The following is a 15,198-nucleotide window of genomic DNA, read 5'->3' on the forward strand; positions in this document are numbered from 1 at the left end:
TGTTTGTGGAATACCTAGCGTTAGACAGGTCCAGATCTAATGTCTCCAGCATTCGCAAACCGTCCTCACTGAAGAACAGGTGATTCCCGCTGGTGGTGATGCCACACTTTCTGGAAGGCTTTCCTCCACTCATCAACTTGAAATGTTCAGACTCCAAAACCCCACCTATGTGACACAATCAATAAAATGGACAGTTTTTATACACAGATAAATCCCAATGAATCTGCTCCAGTCAATCACTGTGAAGATACTTCCAGTTTACTGCACGGTTATGAGGAGCAGAGTCAAAATGCCTTTCATATCACTGCACAGCTGTACAATGAAAGTCAATGCAACTCATTTATGGTAAAAGACACCAAGCAGAATACAAAACACAGAATAAAGAGTTACACACAACAATCAACTCGACATAGTGGCAAAAACAGATAAATAAGCAGTAGAAAGTATATTGCACAATGGCGTGTGTGATATGTATTTAACCAACAGGCTTTCATGAGAGCAGGGCTATGCAGTCCAACGCTGCAGAAGGAGAAAATATCAACTAAATGTCTGGTTGCTTCGTGTGTCAAAGTACTTTCTTATGGTAAAAATCTTGGAGTTCAGGTGTTATTAATCTTCTCTGTTTAAGACACAGGTGTCTGCTGGAGGAAAAAGAGCATCCTAAAGTTCAAAACCACTCACTTCATTTTCCTCGTCCTCATCAATACTGACATTAAAAAACATTATATGCTTAATATTAAGAAATGTGCATTGTGCAGAAGTAGCAGTCCAAATAAAGTTTGATTATATTTTTTATATCAGTGAGTCTCAAATGATATGTCAGTAGATAAATTAGTAGATTTGAACTTTAGTTACTTTGAAATGTATTTTAAATATATTACTTTTTTTACTAGAGCAGACATTTTCAGTGTGACTTTCCAAACACTATTTGCAGCCACATCATTGTTTGAAATATTATGACTATGAAATATCATGTCAGATAACAACATACTGTCAAACATCTGTACCTTCGAAATCCTCCTTCAGGAAATCTGGGTTTGGCACATCTGGAACAGAGCAGTCGGGAGCAGAGTAACCCGGATCACAGCTGCAGTGCGTGCCACGCTCACACACGCCGTGGCCATGACACATGTTCTGGCACTGAGGGCCGATGTAAACGCTGTCCAGGGCCCATGTGGCTGGAGCCGCGCCGCCTGAATGAAACCCCTGATACCAGCGGAACCGCACAGAGCTGGAAGCACAGAAACACCGTCACACACCCAACACACAACAGTGAAGCGTAAAAACACACAAGCAGCTCTCGCTGACCCGCACAACCGCAGCTTGCCGAAGTGGACCATTTCTCTCCTCCAGCCCTGTGTGGTGCCGGGATAGTAGATGCTGGCCGGGTGGAGCTCAGTCGAGCAGAGAGAGCTGAGTCGGGGCCCTCCGGCACACAGAGGAACCAGCAGATGCCACGTGGCTCCGAAATCTCGAGAAAACTCCAGACGCACAGGGTTCAAGGAAGAGCTTTCAGCTGTGCAGCCCACATTAATCTAGAACAGGAGTCACAGAGTAGCCAATGACGTTCCTTACCACAACTTACAGTTACGAAGATGTCAACATCTTTGGTTCAAAGCCCTACCTCGAACTGGACGACGGTGTTCTCGTTGACATCAAGATCTCTTGTGGTGATGGAGTGCTCACCCAGCTCACTGGACACGAACACCAGGGCCGAGTCCTCCTCGCTGCAAACACAGTGAGACTGAGACAAGCCTTCGCTCTCTCACAAAACACCAGCATCAGGGGAAGGGCATCGATCAGAATCGCAAAGTAATAATACAATTAAATATATGCAACAATATAATACAGAATTATTATAATTACTGTAATTAATATGAATATATAATCATGAAAACTGGTTGTATTATGTGTTATATACTTAAATTAAAGTTATGATATAATTTTTCGTCACTGTAATAAAAAATGATATGTTTAGTATTTTTCTTTTAAATTATATAGCCAATTTTATTAATTAATAATTTTATTAAATTATCTTATGAATATATAAATAAATACATTTATATCATTTTACAATTTTATATCTTGAATATTATTAAATTCCTGTGTTTGATCAATTTGATTAAGTAAATAAACTATGATGGAGAATAAAAAACACTAGTGCTGTCAAACGATTAATCACGATTAACTGCATCCAAAATAACAGTTTTTGTTTGCATAATAAATGTGTGTGTTCTGTGTATATTTATTATGTACCTACTAATACTCACAATTACAGTATAAACTTTGAAATAATCTTATTATTTCATAATTTATATTAAAAATAGATTTACTATATAGACATAACATGTTCTTCTGAAAGATATACATGCATGTGTGTGTATTTTTATATACATAATAAATATACACAGCACACACACATATATTATGTGAACTAAATGATTATGGATGTGATTAATCGTGATTCATTGATTGACAGCAGTGATCGCTGGGACTCAGTGGCTTTACAGAAGAACCCTGTTGAGTTTGGATGACAGAAGCTGGGCTGATGCATGAGCTGACTATGCTTTATCTCCTTGAACCTCGGTGCACATGTACACTGCAGATACTCACAGTCCTGTCCTCTGATAGGGGCAGTAGAATCCAGTGTTTCCTCCGGGATAAAACAGCCAGTTCCCCTCCTGAGGACCTCCCTCAAAGCTGTCTAATATTACCGGCAAGCTATTGATGGTGTTGCCATCTATGATCAGGTCATCAATCACCCACACCTCTTCCTTCTTCCCTGAGCGTTTGAAGAATGACAAGTGTAACGATTATAGCGATGACAAAAAGACATTGGCTAATATCTGCTCTGTTAGACACTGGTTACAACCAGAGCATCGTGTGCTTGCCCATATGTGAGGTATTGATATGACATCAGGCTTTCAAAAGAAATACACAACATGACTTTGTAACTGTTTACTAAGTCAGCAAGTGTAAGATGCCCAGTGTTTTAAGAGAAAACAGAGACAGAGACTGAAGCTCAAAGAATCGGAGTCTGTGACCATCTGTCAACTCAATTCTGCAGACTGGGTTTGATTTTCAGCTGCTAGCATCGACTCCTCCAGTCTGTAACTCTGTATACTCCAGCCGTCATGCATTAAAACTATTCTCACAGAGCCAACTGTCCTTTTACAGTGTGGTTCTCACTTTCCAATACTGGACAAACACAAACTCTGCTCGTTGTACTGGTGATGTCTTTGTGATTGAGGGAGGTGTGCGTGACTATCTTGTCTTACCACTGTTGTACGGCTGCCACAGTCTGAAGCGCGTAGCATTGGTCTGTGCACTGGGAGGCAAAGACATGTGAACAAACAGCGTGTCTGTTGAAGTGGGGAAATAAAACTCGTCTATAAGCAGCCAGCTGATCCCTCCATTCACTGAATACTGCAGCAGCACGGAGTGAGAGCGCTCTGGTACGCCTGCGAGTAAAGCACAGAAATACTGTTAACAACCTTTCCCATCCGCTGACAGAAGACAAGCAGAAGAGCTGGAGATGCAACACGCTTCCCGTCAGACTCACCCTTCGTTATGAACTTGAATGAGAACTGGATGTAGATGGAGTTTGTGCAGTCTAGATCTGCTGAGACCAGCATCCTCAGTCCGTCCTGCAGGAACACAGAGAAAACTCAGCTCTCTTCATGTACTCATTCTATTTATTACACTTTAGACAGTCTAATAACTATAACTCTGTGAGCTAGCTCTCTTTAGAGTATTATCAGACTGTTAGGTCAGGTTTAGTAGAATAAGATGAAATACACTCGCAAAGTGAATTTCAGTATAAAGGAGTGACGATTTTGTTCTCTTTGACTCATTGGATATAAACAGTGCTTTATTCTCAAATGTTTTATTCAATATTCCAATTTTAAATTCTGTTTAATTTGCATCTTTTGATGCAAACATAGCTAGTGTGAACTCGTGAAATGCTGGAAACAAGTGTTTCTTTGGATCTGTGACGATGGAGGATCCTCTGGAAGATCACTGCTGTTTGACTGCAATACTCACTCCTTTGAAGATGAGGGCTGTTCCTGATTTCAGAGGCTCTCCGCTCAGCGTGCCTCTCTCTGCCCCGTACACCTCCGGCCAGACATCAGCCCTCAGGTTCTCATTGAAATCTTCCTTCAGAACGGACGGCAAAGCGACTAGAGACACACAGTGCGGCCCGCCGAAGCCCTTGTCACAGCTGAGCGAGAGAAACACCAGCGTGACTGCAGGATCGCTGACGAGCATGTGAGGAATATGAAGCTGGAGTCCACACTCACACACAGTGTCCGTTGTCACACAGTCCATGTCCGGAGCACATCCACGGGCAGCCGGGCGTCAGCAGCACATTGTCCAGCGCCCAGCCATCAGCTCCAGGAGCCCAGTGAGGCTGGATCCAGCGGAAACGTGTTCTGGGTGAACTACAGGATTGGGAACAACATCCAAACATGCAGCTTACATTAAACAGACAGCAGCTGTGATGCCAAAACTCAGAAGATTCCTTCGAGAGTGTCCTGTGAGGTTTTATACTGTGGCTAAAACAAGGTCTGTGGTAAACATAACATCATGATACTTACATGTTTTACTCTACAATGTAAACTGAAAACACTCATTTTGAAGCAGTCATGTCTGTTTTTAAAAACATGTTTTTAATATGTTTGGCGTGTGAGTGTGTGCAATCCATGTTTACAACAAAGTCTTATCAAGTTATGTTTTCCATACACCTTATTTCACTTAAAAACCACAGAACATTCTTGATGAAACCCATGGTGAGTTAATGTCAGGATTAACAAAAAACACGCAATGAAACATTGGCCATGAAAAGCTGTGGACACAGTTACTTTTGCAGCTGATCTTATTGCACTTTCATTTATAGGACTTTCCTTTTCAGACGCAGTAATTAAGGGAGGAGAGACTTTGAATAAATCAAGGTGATTTACTACGGTTGGCACTTTGCAATTTACTGCTATTTATGTCTTCACTTCATCTTGACCCATTTTGTGCATGTGATGTTAGTAGACACACTGATTATCACTGAACATGTACCAAAGCATATGTAAAATATCATGGTACATACCAAAGTACCGCATCACTGTACAAACGGTAAGGGCCAGATTTACTATTAACAGCATCAGCGCAAACCGTCTCTTGACATTAAAACAGCACTTTCAGGATTTACTAATGGTGCGCAGTGAAGAATAAGCGCTGAAACAGTGTGGTCAGTTATTGTTTGCACCTGACCTTATTGAGTATGCATTTGTAGGAGTTTCTCTTTTAGATGCAAAATTTATTGGAGTAGAATATTAAAATAAATCATGCAACGTGTTTTACTAATGTTTGCGCTCATCAAATTACTGGTATTTGAAAATTAATTTAATGCCCAAAGTTTAGGCAGTTTTGTAAATTTGCCTGATATGCCATTTAGTAAATCTGGCCTCAGTGTGGGACTGTATAAATCATGTGAGACAGTCACAGATCATCAGAGCGGGTCCTACATGGCAGCGCTGGGCAGGTAGATGGTGAGTCTCCTCCACTGCAGGAACTGTGGCACACTGAACACAGACCGCTGTGTGTATCCAGAGCAGCCGATGGCCGGAGGAACACACTCGGGTGTGATGAGTGTCCAGTGTCTCCCGCAGTCTGTGGAGAACTCCAGATGGACGCCGTGGGCCGGAGACGCAGCCTTACTGCAGCCCATGCTCAGATCGAACTGCAGGAACGAAGATCCAGACACCTCGAAGTCCCAGCTCTCAGCGTAACGCGGTCTCTCTAGAGAGAGAGCATTCAGTCAACTCAAACACAGCTGCGTTCAGATCAGATTCTGGGATGCAAGCGTGACGCATCCAGTTCTGAAGGGGTGAATCTTTCTAAAAGGTGTTATATGTATAGTGTAAAGTCACGTCACTTTTATAAAAAATCCTTTAAAGATGGTATTACAGTGCTGGCCAGAATTATCAAAACACTAGTATTATCAGCAGCTAAAAAAGGTTTTAAGTATTTATTTCTATCTTTTGTTGTAGTGTGTCAGGAAATATCAGTTAATAGTAATAATCAGTTAAAGGTAATAAATTAACTTGTATTAAAGCTGCAATCCGTAAGTTTCTCCTGAGAAACTCTGCTCAAGTGCAACGAGTGTAAAAGCTGCTTTAAACGCACACACCATATGTTGATTTCATTTAGTTAATAGACGTTAATTGATAAAAAAAATCTGTTTATGACATTATGTTTGACAGCATTCATATTTTACAGCATTTTAACACAAGTGCCTAACACTTTTCACAGCACTGTAGCTTTGCAGGAGTCTCTTGAAGCGTCGGGGAGACACAGTTCTTCTGGATTGAGTCTGTCTCAGTGTGTTCTGTTTCTTCATGTGACTCCAGACAGACTGATGATGATCAGATCACATCTCTGTGTGCAGCACACACATCTCTCTGCATTATTACTATTAATGACCAAACCAGTGTTTGGAAATGCATATTAACTGATATTTCCTACTGAGACACTACAGCAAAAGATAGAAATAACTCAAAACTATTTTTAGCTGCTGATAATACTAGTGTTCAGATCATTTTTGGCCACACCTCTAGGCGAACACAAACTGTCTAAATTCTGAATTTAAATACATTGTGTACACGCATCTGATAAACATGTTCAAAGGAGCCTTCGACATCACACACATCATTAAATGTTGTAGCAACATAATGCAGATGAGTACCGTATTTTCCGGACTATAAGTCGCACTTTTTTCATAGTTTGGCTGGTCCTGTGACTTATAGTCAGGTGCGACTTATTTATCAAAATTAATTTGACATGAACCGAGAGAAATGAACCAAGAGAAAACATTACCGTCTCCAGCGGCGAGAGGGCGCTCTATGCTGCTCAGTTCTCCTGTAGTCTACACTGAAGACATAGAGCGCCCTCTCGCGGCTGGAGACGGTAATGTTTTCTCTTGGTTCCAAATAAATGCGACTTATAGTCCAGTGCGACTTATATATGTTTTTTCCCTCATCATGACGCATTTTTGGACTGGTGCGACTTATACTCAGGTGCGACTTATAGTCCGAAAAATACAGTAAACACATATAAAAGTGAAATGCACATATAAAAGTCTGTGATGACCATGAGGTTATGGGTGTGTTGATGATTAACTCACTGTCCGTGACGTCGGAGTTGAAGTTCAACACTGAGTCTGGGCTCAGACAGTCAGCTGTCACCTCTCCTCCTACGACTCGATACCAGTTGTGTCTCAATGGAAACGTGCCATCAAACGTGTCGAAGAACCCACTCCTAGCGCTGTCGTTCATTCCGATCAGAACGTTATCCAGACCCCACTGGGCCGAGTGTTTGCCTGAGAAAGAGGAACCCATGAGGATCCCAGCACCTTCAGTAAGTTCATCACACGAGGTGTGTTCTCACCCTGCAGCGGCTGCCACCAGCGGAACACGGTGTGCGGCGTCTTAGCTGCGGACGGGAGCTCGATCGTCACCACCTGAGGCTCCAGGAACCAGCCGAAGTCCAGCTCTCGGAGGAGCCGCCACTCAACACCATTGTTTACTGAAAACTGGACAATCACACCTGTCCAACATAAGAGAGGAATTATGAGAAATTACTGAGTAAATCATAAAAAGGCACTAACTGCTGTATCTTTGGGACATGATCGGCTCATCCAGCTGCTCAAGATGATGTGATTTACATAGATACCAAATTACATAAAAAGGATGAGAATATTCCAGTTCAGTCCATTTGGCCTACACTGTAAAATAATATTGTGATTTTAACAGCAAAATACTATAAATATGTTACATTAAAAACCTATTAATTGTTAAAGGTAAGTTCCCTTAATATATACAGTGAAAAAAACATAAATGGTCATTCCCAGAATTCCTAGTGTTACATTAGATGATTTTAACAAAATTTGAAACAATTATGTTTCTTCTAAGTTAGCTCTCACCAGTTGTGTTCATTAGGATTGAATGTAACATCTAATATTGTTAAATGAATGTCTGTTGCATTACTTCAGTATCATGTGTGTTAAAGGAATAGTTCATCCCAAAATCTAAATTCTGTCAGGGTTAGGGTAAGAAAAGTGTATATCTATAACAGCGACAGGGAGCTCTCAGATTTCATCAAAACTATCTTCATTTGTATTCTGAAGATAAACGGAGGTCTTATGGGTTTAAGTCATCATGTGACTTTCTCACCACTACCTGTTTTTAGTTGTTATCAGTGTACTATAAATGTATAAACAGATTTCAGTACTGTAATAGGTTAGTACAGTATATTAACATTATATCAGTAAATTAAATTATGGTATTTAAATGTTAATTTAAGTTAAATCAATAAAACCTAAAATGTCGCTACCTTATTTTTTACGGTAAAATTCTGGCTGCCAGTTTTGTACCGTACATTTTACAGTAGATTTTTTTCTTTTTTTTTCACCTTCGTTTCGGGAGCGGGGGCGAGTGCAGGTGGAGCCCATGTTTTTCCCTCCGATACGAATGTAGAACTGAACCAGACTGAACAGAAGAAGAGAGAGAGTTCCACATGAGTTAGGGAGAGAACAAACACAAGCAGTGAATGTGAAACACAGGGAAGGTCCAGCAGTGTGGTGGCACTGACCGGGTGTGGGTGGTGTCCAGCGGCGTGGTGCGAGCCTCTCGTCTGCCCAGGCTGCTGAAGTACACAGCTTTACCTTCGCTGATGCTCCCACAGCCGTCTCCGATCTGTCCTCCGCTCAGGCTCTGCCACAGCGGGCTCAGCTTCCCCTCGAAATCCTCCACCAGTTCAGTGGGACTCGGAGCAGACGGGACACAGCTGGACCGATCCATCTCCACTGACCCCGCAAACACAAACATAACCAAACATTTATGAACATGAAAACATCTATAACATATCGTTTGAGCTGGAGCCTCTGAAATTAAATTACATTTCCTTCAGCCCAAGGTGTATTCATTTCACTTAAAGGGCTTTTACATTTGCCAAAAAATAACTTTTCATATTAAAAACAAACAAGTAAGACCTGCCCAAATTTAAAAAGTAACTCATATGTAAGTTAACAATTTTTTTTTTTTTTTATAAAGAAGTAACTAACGTAAATGGTTAGTTTTTTAGGGAGTAACGCAATATTGTAATGCATTATTTTTCAAAGTAACTTTGCCCAACACTGGTGGTGTCTCACCACATTAGAGACATTCAGCATGTGAGTGTTACCTGTGTATCCCATATCACAGAAGCAGACGCCTGATATACAGTCTCCGTGACCGCCGCAGTGATTGGGACAGGGCTCAGAGATGTAGACGCCATCCAGCGCAAACGCAGGGGCGTCCCGAAACACACTGCTCTCCTGGAACCAGCGGAAGCGCGTCTTGCTGAAAATGACACGGGGATCACACACATGAGCTCACCAAAACTGAGGCTAGAGTCATAATTATAATCATTACCTTGACAAAAAAGGGTAAAACTTTACAATGCAGTGGCACAAATGTGCATTTGTTCATGTTTAAATAATGCACCGATAATCACAAGTTAATGTGCAACTTACGAAGAAATAACCCATTTATTAATGATTCCTACATCAGAAAAACTAACGAACATTCTATTTCATTCATAATGTAATAAATAAATTGTCATTGGTTAAATCTGTCATTGAGTATTAGTTCCCTAATAACATATTATATTAACGAATGATTTAATTTCAAATGTTAATTAGCACAGTGGTGAAATTTCCAGATGTCTGCTGTAACTAATCATTAGCTAAAGATTTGCAAAGAAATCATCATGTTATGACTTTGCTTGTGAAGCCACACAACTATTAACTAATTAAGTAATATGTCATTGTGGTTATGGATTTTGAATTAGTCATGTGCCTCAACAAGGAAAGTCATAACATGATGATATCTTTGCAAATCTTTAGCTAATGATTAATTAAAGCAGACATCTGGAAGTGTAAATGCATGACTTCAGCCCACTGTGGTAATTAACTTATGAACTGACACTACTGGTTAATATAATATGTTATAAAGGGAATTAACACATAGTGACACATTTAACTAATAATAATTTATTGATTACTTAATCTATGAATCATATAGAATTTTCATCTGTTGCTGATGCAGTAATTATTAATAAACTCTTTAGTTCTTCATGAGTTACACATTAATTCATAATTATCTGTGCATTAGTTAAGCATGAATTAATGCATATTAGTGCCACCGTGTTGTATAGTGTAAACAAAACAACAAACAAACAAACAAACAAAATGATATTTACCTGCAGCATAAGGAAATGCCTATAAAGCATTTCAAAAATCTTACAAAAGATTTTAATATGTCTCTGACCCTGTTCTGAAAACAATCCCGGGGTCCAGTTACCTGGCGGCCACAGCCCGTGACAATACGACCGTGACTCTGGTCCAGCGCTCGTAGTCTCCCATGTGGTACACAGTGGGCTCTCGGAGTTCACGTCCGCTGCCGTCGCAGCTCGTGGCCCCAGGGGATGCTGGGTAACAGCCCTCCTGCACCAGAGCCCATGTGCGGCCTGCGTCATGAGAGTACTGGAGCAACACGGGCGCCGACGCACTGAAGACCGACTCACAGCCGATGTTCAGCTGAAGGAGAAACAGCACGTTACTGCACAGTCTACACTGTAGAAATATGAAGAAAAATGAGGTGCTAATCAAGTTAAATAAAAAGAATATGTTCATAATTGGGTGCATAGATTCAGTGAATAGAGAAACATACAAAAAGCAAAGGGGAAAAAAATCTGCACACCAAACGAAAGGCAAAGTTCAAGGCCCTTTGAATAAAAATGTGTTCCTGAAGATTTACATGAAGGTGACAACAAAATCTACACACACACACAATCAGTGGAGAGCTTACACCAGTACCTTGAACTGCAGTGTGTATCCGGGACGGAGCGCCAGGTCTCGAGTCACTGCCATGCGGTCCCCATCCGACCGGCCGAACACTAGTGCAGAGGGAGTAGGAGCGCAGAAACTCCCGTTACGGTCCTTGTCCATTCCTTCATTTCCCAGCATCAGCCACACACTCATCTGGTTGAGCGGATGATCGAAAGCCGGTTTCTCGTAGAAGTTCTGCAGAAGCACAGGAGAATCAGAGCTCTGTTGTATCTTCAGGAGCGCAGCAGCAGAATCCCCTGGTGTCCGTCTCACCTGAGGCAGTGTAGGATCAGCCATGGGGATGACATGCTTCTCTCGCTCAGACAGGATGATCACGTCATCGATGGCCCACTGATCGTAGCCCTCGCCTGAGTGCAGCGGCTGCCACCAGCGGAAACGTGTGCAGGGCGTTTTAGAGGCCAGAGGAAGTTCATAATGAACAAACCTGAGCCAACAACACCATCCAGTCACAAACACTCAATACATTGACATAAAGATGCTGAATACACAGTACGGTGGACGTGACACTCACTGAAATATGTGATCATGCAGCACAGAAGCACTCATCAGTAGCACAGGTTTATTTGAAGCAATAAACAACTATACATTGTATGGGTCACACTTATACATTCCTCTTTTATGCCAAAAACCATTAGGATATTAAGTAAAGACCATGTTCCATGAAGATATCTTGTAAATGTCCTACCGTAAATATATTAAAACTTCATGTTTGATTAGTAATATGCATTGCTAAGAACTTCATCTGAACAACTTTAAAGATGATTTTCTCAATATTTAGATTTTTTTGCTCCCTCAGATTCCAGATTTTCAAATAGTTGTATCTCAGACAAATATTGTCCTCCGAACAAACCACACATCGATGGAGAGATGATTTATTCAGCTTCAGATGATGTATACATCTCATTTTAAAAAATTTGACCCTTATGACTGGTTTTGTGATCCAGGGTCACATAAATCAGATGGTTAGATAAAATAACTTAAGGCCGGGTCACACAGAATGTGTCATTACACTCCACTGCTCTTTGAAAAGATGTTCAGCTTTTAAAAATGCCTCTCAAGATCCTTGAGTTCAATGCTACTTCCATTACACTGCGTCACACTTGTTTTAAACACCAGAACTTGTTCTGCATGGATGTATCCTTATAGTTTAAATAGCCCTTTTCTTTTGCCAGTTGTGTTGCATTAAAGAGCTGGGGTTGGGTGTTGCGTAATGCCTGCTCATTATCTTTCAAACAACTCCAGGCAAAAAAATAAACAGAGAAAGAATTGTTTGGCTGTATTACATTCTCATTTTTAAAGTAAAAATCTTATTGAGTTGCTCTGTGTTGTAGTCACCGTGGTTTGGTGAAGTCAGTGAAGTACATCTCTGCGATCAGACCCCAGCTGATTCCACCATCATTGCTGTACTGCAGCAGAAGCCCCTCCTCCCTGCTGTCGCCCTGGTTACACTCCGCCCCGTCTCCGCCCATCCGCAGGTAGAACTGCACAAACTCCGCCCACTCTGTGTCCAGATCCCAGCTGACCAGCTGCCGCAGTCCAGCCTGATGACCAACGAGAGTTACTCTCTGTGACATAATATCAGCTATAACTGACTACAATCTCATCTAGTGTCTCGCTTTACATCAGGATGAAGTGGGTTTATACACTAGATTTTGTTTTACTCATAGTTTTAATCTCTCACAGAACACTGAAGTTCAAGAACAAGGTCTGTCAATTAAACAATGAAAAGGACTTTGAGGGGTTGAGAAGGAAATATGAAGGAATCTTTTATGTTGATGGTTTCACATCAATACAAGCTTACAGGAATACAGAATTTGACAAGTTACATTTACTTTGGAAAAAATGGAAGCCTGTATTAGATTAGAGAATATGATCGCTTTATACTGGTCTGATGCACTTTATCATGTTTTTGTCACATTTTCATTCATTAATTTCCTAGGGATTCATTTATTAAGGGATTTTTATCTTTGACATCTTTTACATTATTTTGTGTCTACTTATTTCTGCATATTTAATATGTTTTGTACTGTTGTTTGTACTGTGCCTCACATTTGTTGAAGTCTATGCCTTATCAGAAAACTAAATGAAGTTTAGAAATGAAAGGGAGACTGTAGAAGCAAAACAAGCAGAAAGAGTCCAGCTGTAAGCCTGCATCATGGCTGCTATCATACCTTACTGAAGTACAGAGAGGACCCGGAGGAAACCACCCCACAGCCCTGGTCAGGTGGCACGATCTCACCTCCGGTCACTTCCTGCCACGCTGACATCAGGGTCTCCTGAGACTCGAAGTCTGAGAGCACACTGGAGGCCAGAGTGTTGAGCGGCTGGCAGTCTGAGCCGGTGAAGCCTTCATCACACCTGGAACAGAGCAATCACATGACCTTTCACCTCCAGCGACTGACCCTGAGCCGCCCATGAAGGGCCCACCGTCAGCGTCTCAAACCGCGTTCAGCACACACTGATCATCCACCGGAAGAATCAATTTATCAATGCATCACATAACACTCTAAATGACTGCATTATAAAGCACTGAAATGATTTGATGGAAGCACCAGACATAAAGCACTACATATCAGGACATATTCACAATTATTCATCTTTCTCTTATCTCTATAGGGATTCTAAATAATGATAAATACTAAATAATGATTTAATGAATATGTAAAATAAGAATGTAAATTAAAATTTACTGTGATGATAAAATGCAAAATTGAGTTGAAATTAGTGCTGTCAAACTATTAATTGCGCATCCATAATAAAAGTTTTTGTTCACATAATATATGTATGTGTGCTGGTCTATATTTATCATGTATTTATAAATACACACACGTGCATGTATATATTTCTGAAAAATATGTTATGTTTATAAACTAAATATATTCATTTATAATTAATATGAATATAAACATAAATACAGATGTAAATACATGTAAATATTAAATGAATAAATAATCTTTGCTTTTAGGATGGAAGGACTCATGTCATGTCTGTGCGGTAATAAAGCAGTAGTTTGATTGACAGCTGTGTGCTGTAAGATGTGATCTCTGTTAACTGACTAAACTCCAGCTCTCACAACAGACTGGAAAACACAGCGTTTGTTCACATTATTAAAGAGAGTGTAAGTGAATTCCTCAGGACATGTCTCAGCGCAGATACTGATGCTTCATTACACCCCCAAGTGTGAAGTGCTTTAAATTATGATTAAATGTCAAAAAAAAAAACACTGATTGTATTTTAATAAGTCTGTTTTGAATTGTTGTCCTGAAAAAAATCCCACAAACAAGCAAATATTCACCCAGCACTGCATAAGTGTCATGAATACTACTGTGAGGTGCATGGAGCGAGGAACGAGGAGAAGACGTCAAACAAAGACACTTCAAGGAACATCCAAGGAACCAGGAACACACTCACAGTGGGGAAAGACAACATTCAATACCAGACAAGGAAACTGGAAACACTTCAAATACACAGGACTTGACAAGGGAATGACAACGCATACCTGGAACTAATGAAATAAATAACATGGGAGAAAACTGGGTCATGGAACACGTGGGGAGCAAGACACACACACACAGTACATGAGCATGACAAAAGTACCAGAACTAATTGTGGAACTACCCAGTTTTGGGTGTTTCCGCACCACTGCTGCTCGATCACCTGTATGTATTTCTAATGTTCTGTATTTATTTTAGCCCTACTTCCCTTTCCCTAAGTGCTTATTCCATTTGTCAGGCTGTCATTGTAAATAAGAACCTGTTCTTAATGACTTGCCTGTAAAAATAAAGGGAAAAAAAGAAAAATGTAGCACTGCTAGTTGACGTTGGAGATTCTTAATCCTCATTTCTGTTCTTTCAAACGCTTTACGTATATGTCGACATTCCATGTCCATTATTGTGACACAACAAAAACACAGCATCCTCCATCCTCCTGTTGTTAATGTTCTTCTTCTTTGTTAACATTGTTGAACATGCTGGCTTATGACTTATGTCACGTCCTCGTACACACTGTTGGTGTGAATGTAACCATTTACATGGTACTGGGAAATAGTTAGCGCAAGATCGTCCCAGTACTTGAGTACTGTACATTTAGTTCTGGAACTAAAGCGGTGCGAAAGGCCCTAATAAGATATTCAGATTTGGTTTTTATTTGTTTCTAATTTAAACAAGTGGAAAAAAAAATCTTTGCAGTCAGACCAAATAGCTCATATTTAACTACAGTCTGTAAAAATAATAATTTTCTAAAACATTCTGCTTCTCAAA

General features: G+C 40.5%; 1 protein-coding gene across 3 annotated transcripts in view; it reads right to left on the bottom strand.

Moving 5' to 3' along the window:
* The window catches only part of LOC132101176 (reelin-like), a 121,627-nt gene that overhangs the window by 29,897 nt on the left and 76,532 nt on the right, over positions 1-15,198 (bottom strand). For all 3 annotated transcript variants that reach the window (XM_059505888.1, XM_059505887.1, XM_059505886.1), the window contains exons 24-43: positions 13,111-13,297; positions 12,275-12,480; positions 11,192-11,363; positions 10,907-11,113; positions 10,392-10,627; positions 9,232-9,389; positions 8,641-8,854; positions 8,461-8,537; positions 7,438-7,596; positions 7,175-7,369; positions 5,517-5,790; positions 4,302-4,442; positions 4,045-4,222; positions 3,563-3,647; positions 3,279-3,461; positions 2,614-2,782; positions 1,625-1,727; positions 1,309-1,535; positions 1,008-1,231; positions 15-165 (exon numbers count right to left, since the gene is read on the bottom strand). In XM_059505888.1, the coding sequence (XP_059361871.1) occupies positions 15-165; positions 1,008-1,231; positions 1,309-1,535; positions 1,625-1,727; positions 2,614-2,782; positions 3,279-3,461; positions 3,563-3,647; positions 4,045-4,222; positions 4,302-4,442; positions 5,517-5,790; positions 7,175-7,369; positions 7,438-7,596; positions 8,461-8,537; positions 8,641-8,854; positions 9,232-9,389; positions 10,392-10,627; positions 10,907-11,113; positions 11,192-11,363; positions 12,275-12,480; positions 13,111-13,297 (3,546 nt within the window). The remainder of the gene's footprint in view (positions 1-14; positions 166-1,007; positions 1,232-1,308; positions 1,536-1,624; positions 1,728-2,613; positions 2,783-3,278; positions 3,462-3,562; positions 3,648-4,044; positions 4,223-4,301; positions 4,443-5,516; positions 5,791-7,174; positions 7,370-7,437; positions 7,597-8,460; positions 8,538-8,640; positions 8,855-9,231; positions 9,390-10,391; positions 10,628-10,906; positions 11,114-11,191; positions 11,364-12,274; positions 12,481-13,110; positions 13,298-15,198) is intronic.

The sequence above is a fragment of the Carassius carassius genome, chromosome 23 (assembly GCF_963082965.1).
Source record: "Carassius carassius chromosome 23, fCarCar2.1, whole genome shotgun sequence".
Lineage (NCBI taxonomy): Eukaryota > Metazoa > Chordata > Actinopteri > Cypriniformes > Cyprinidae > Carassius > Carassius carassius.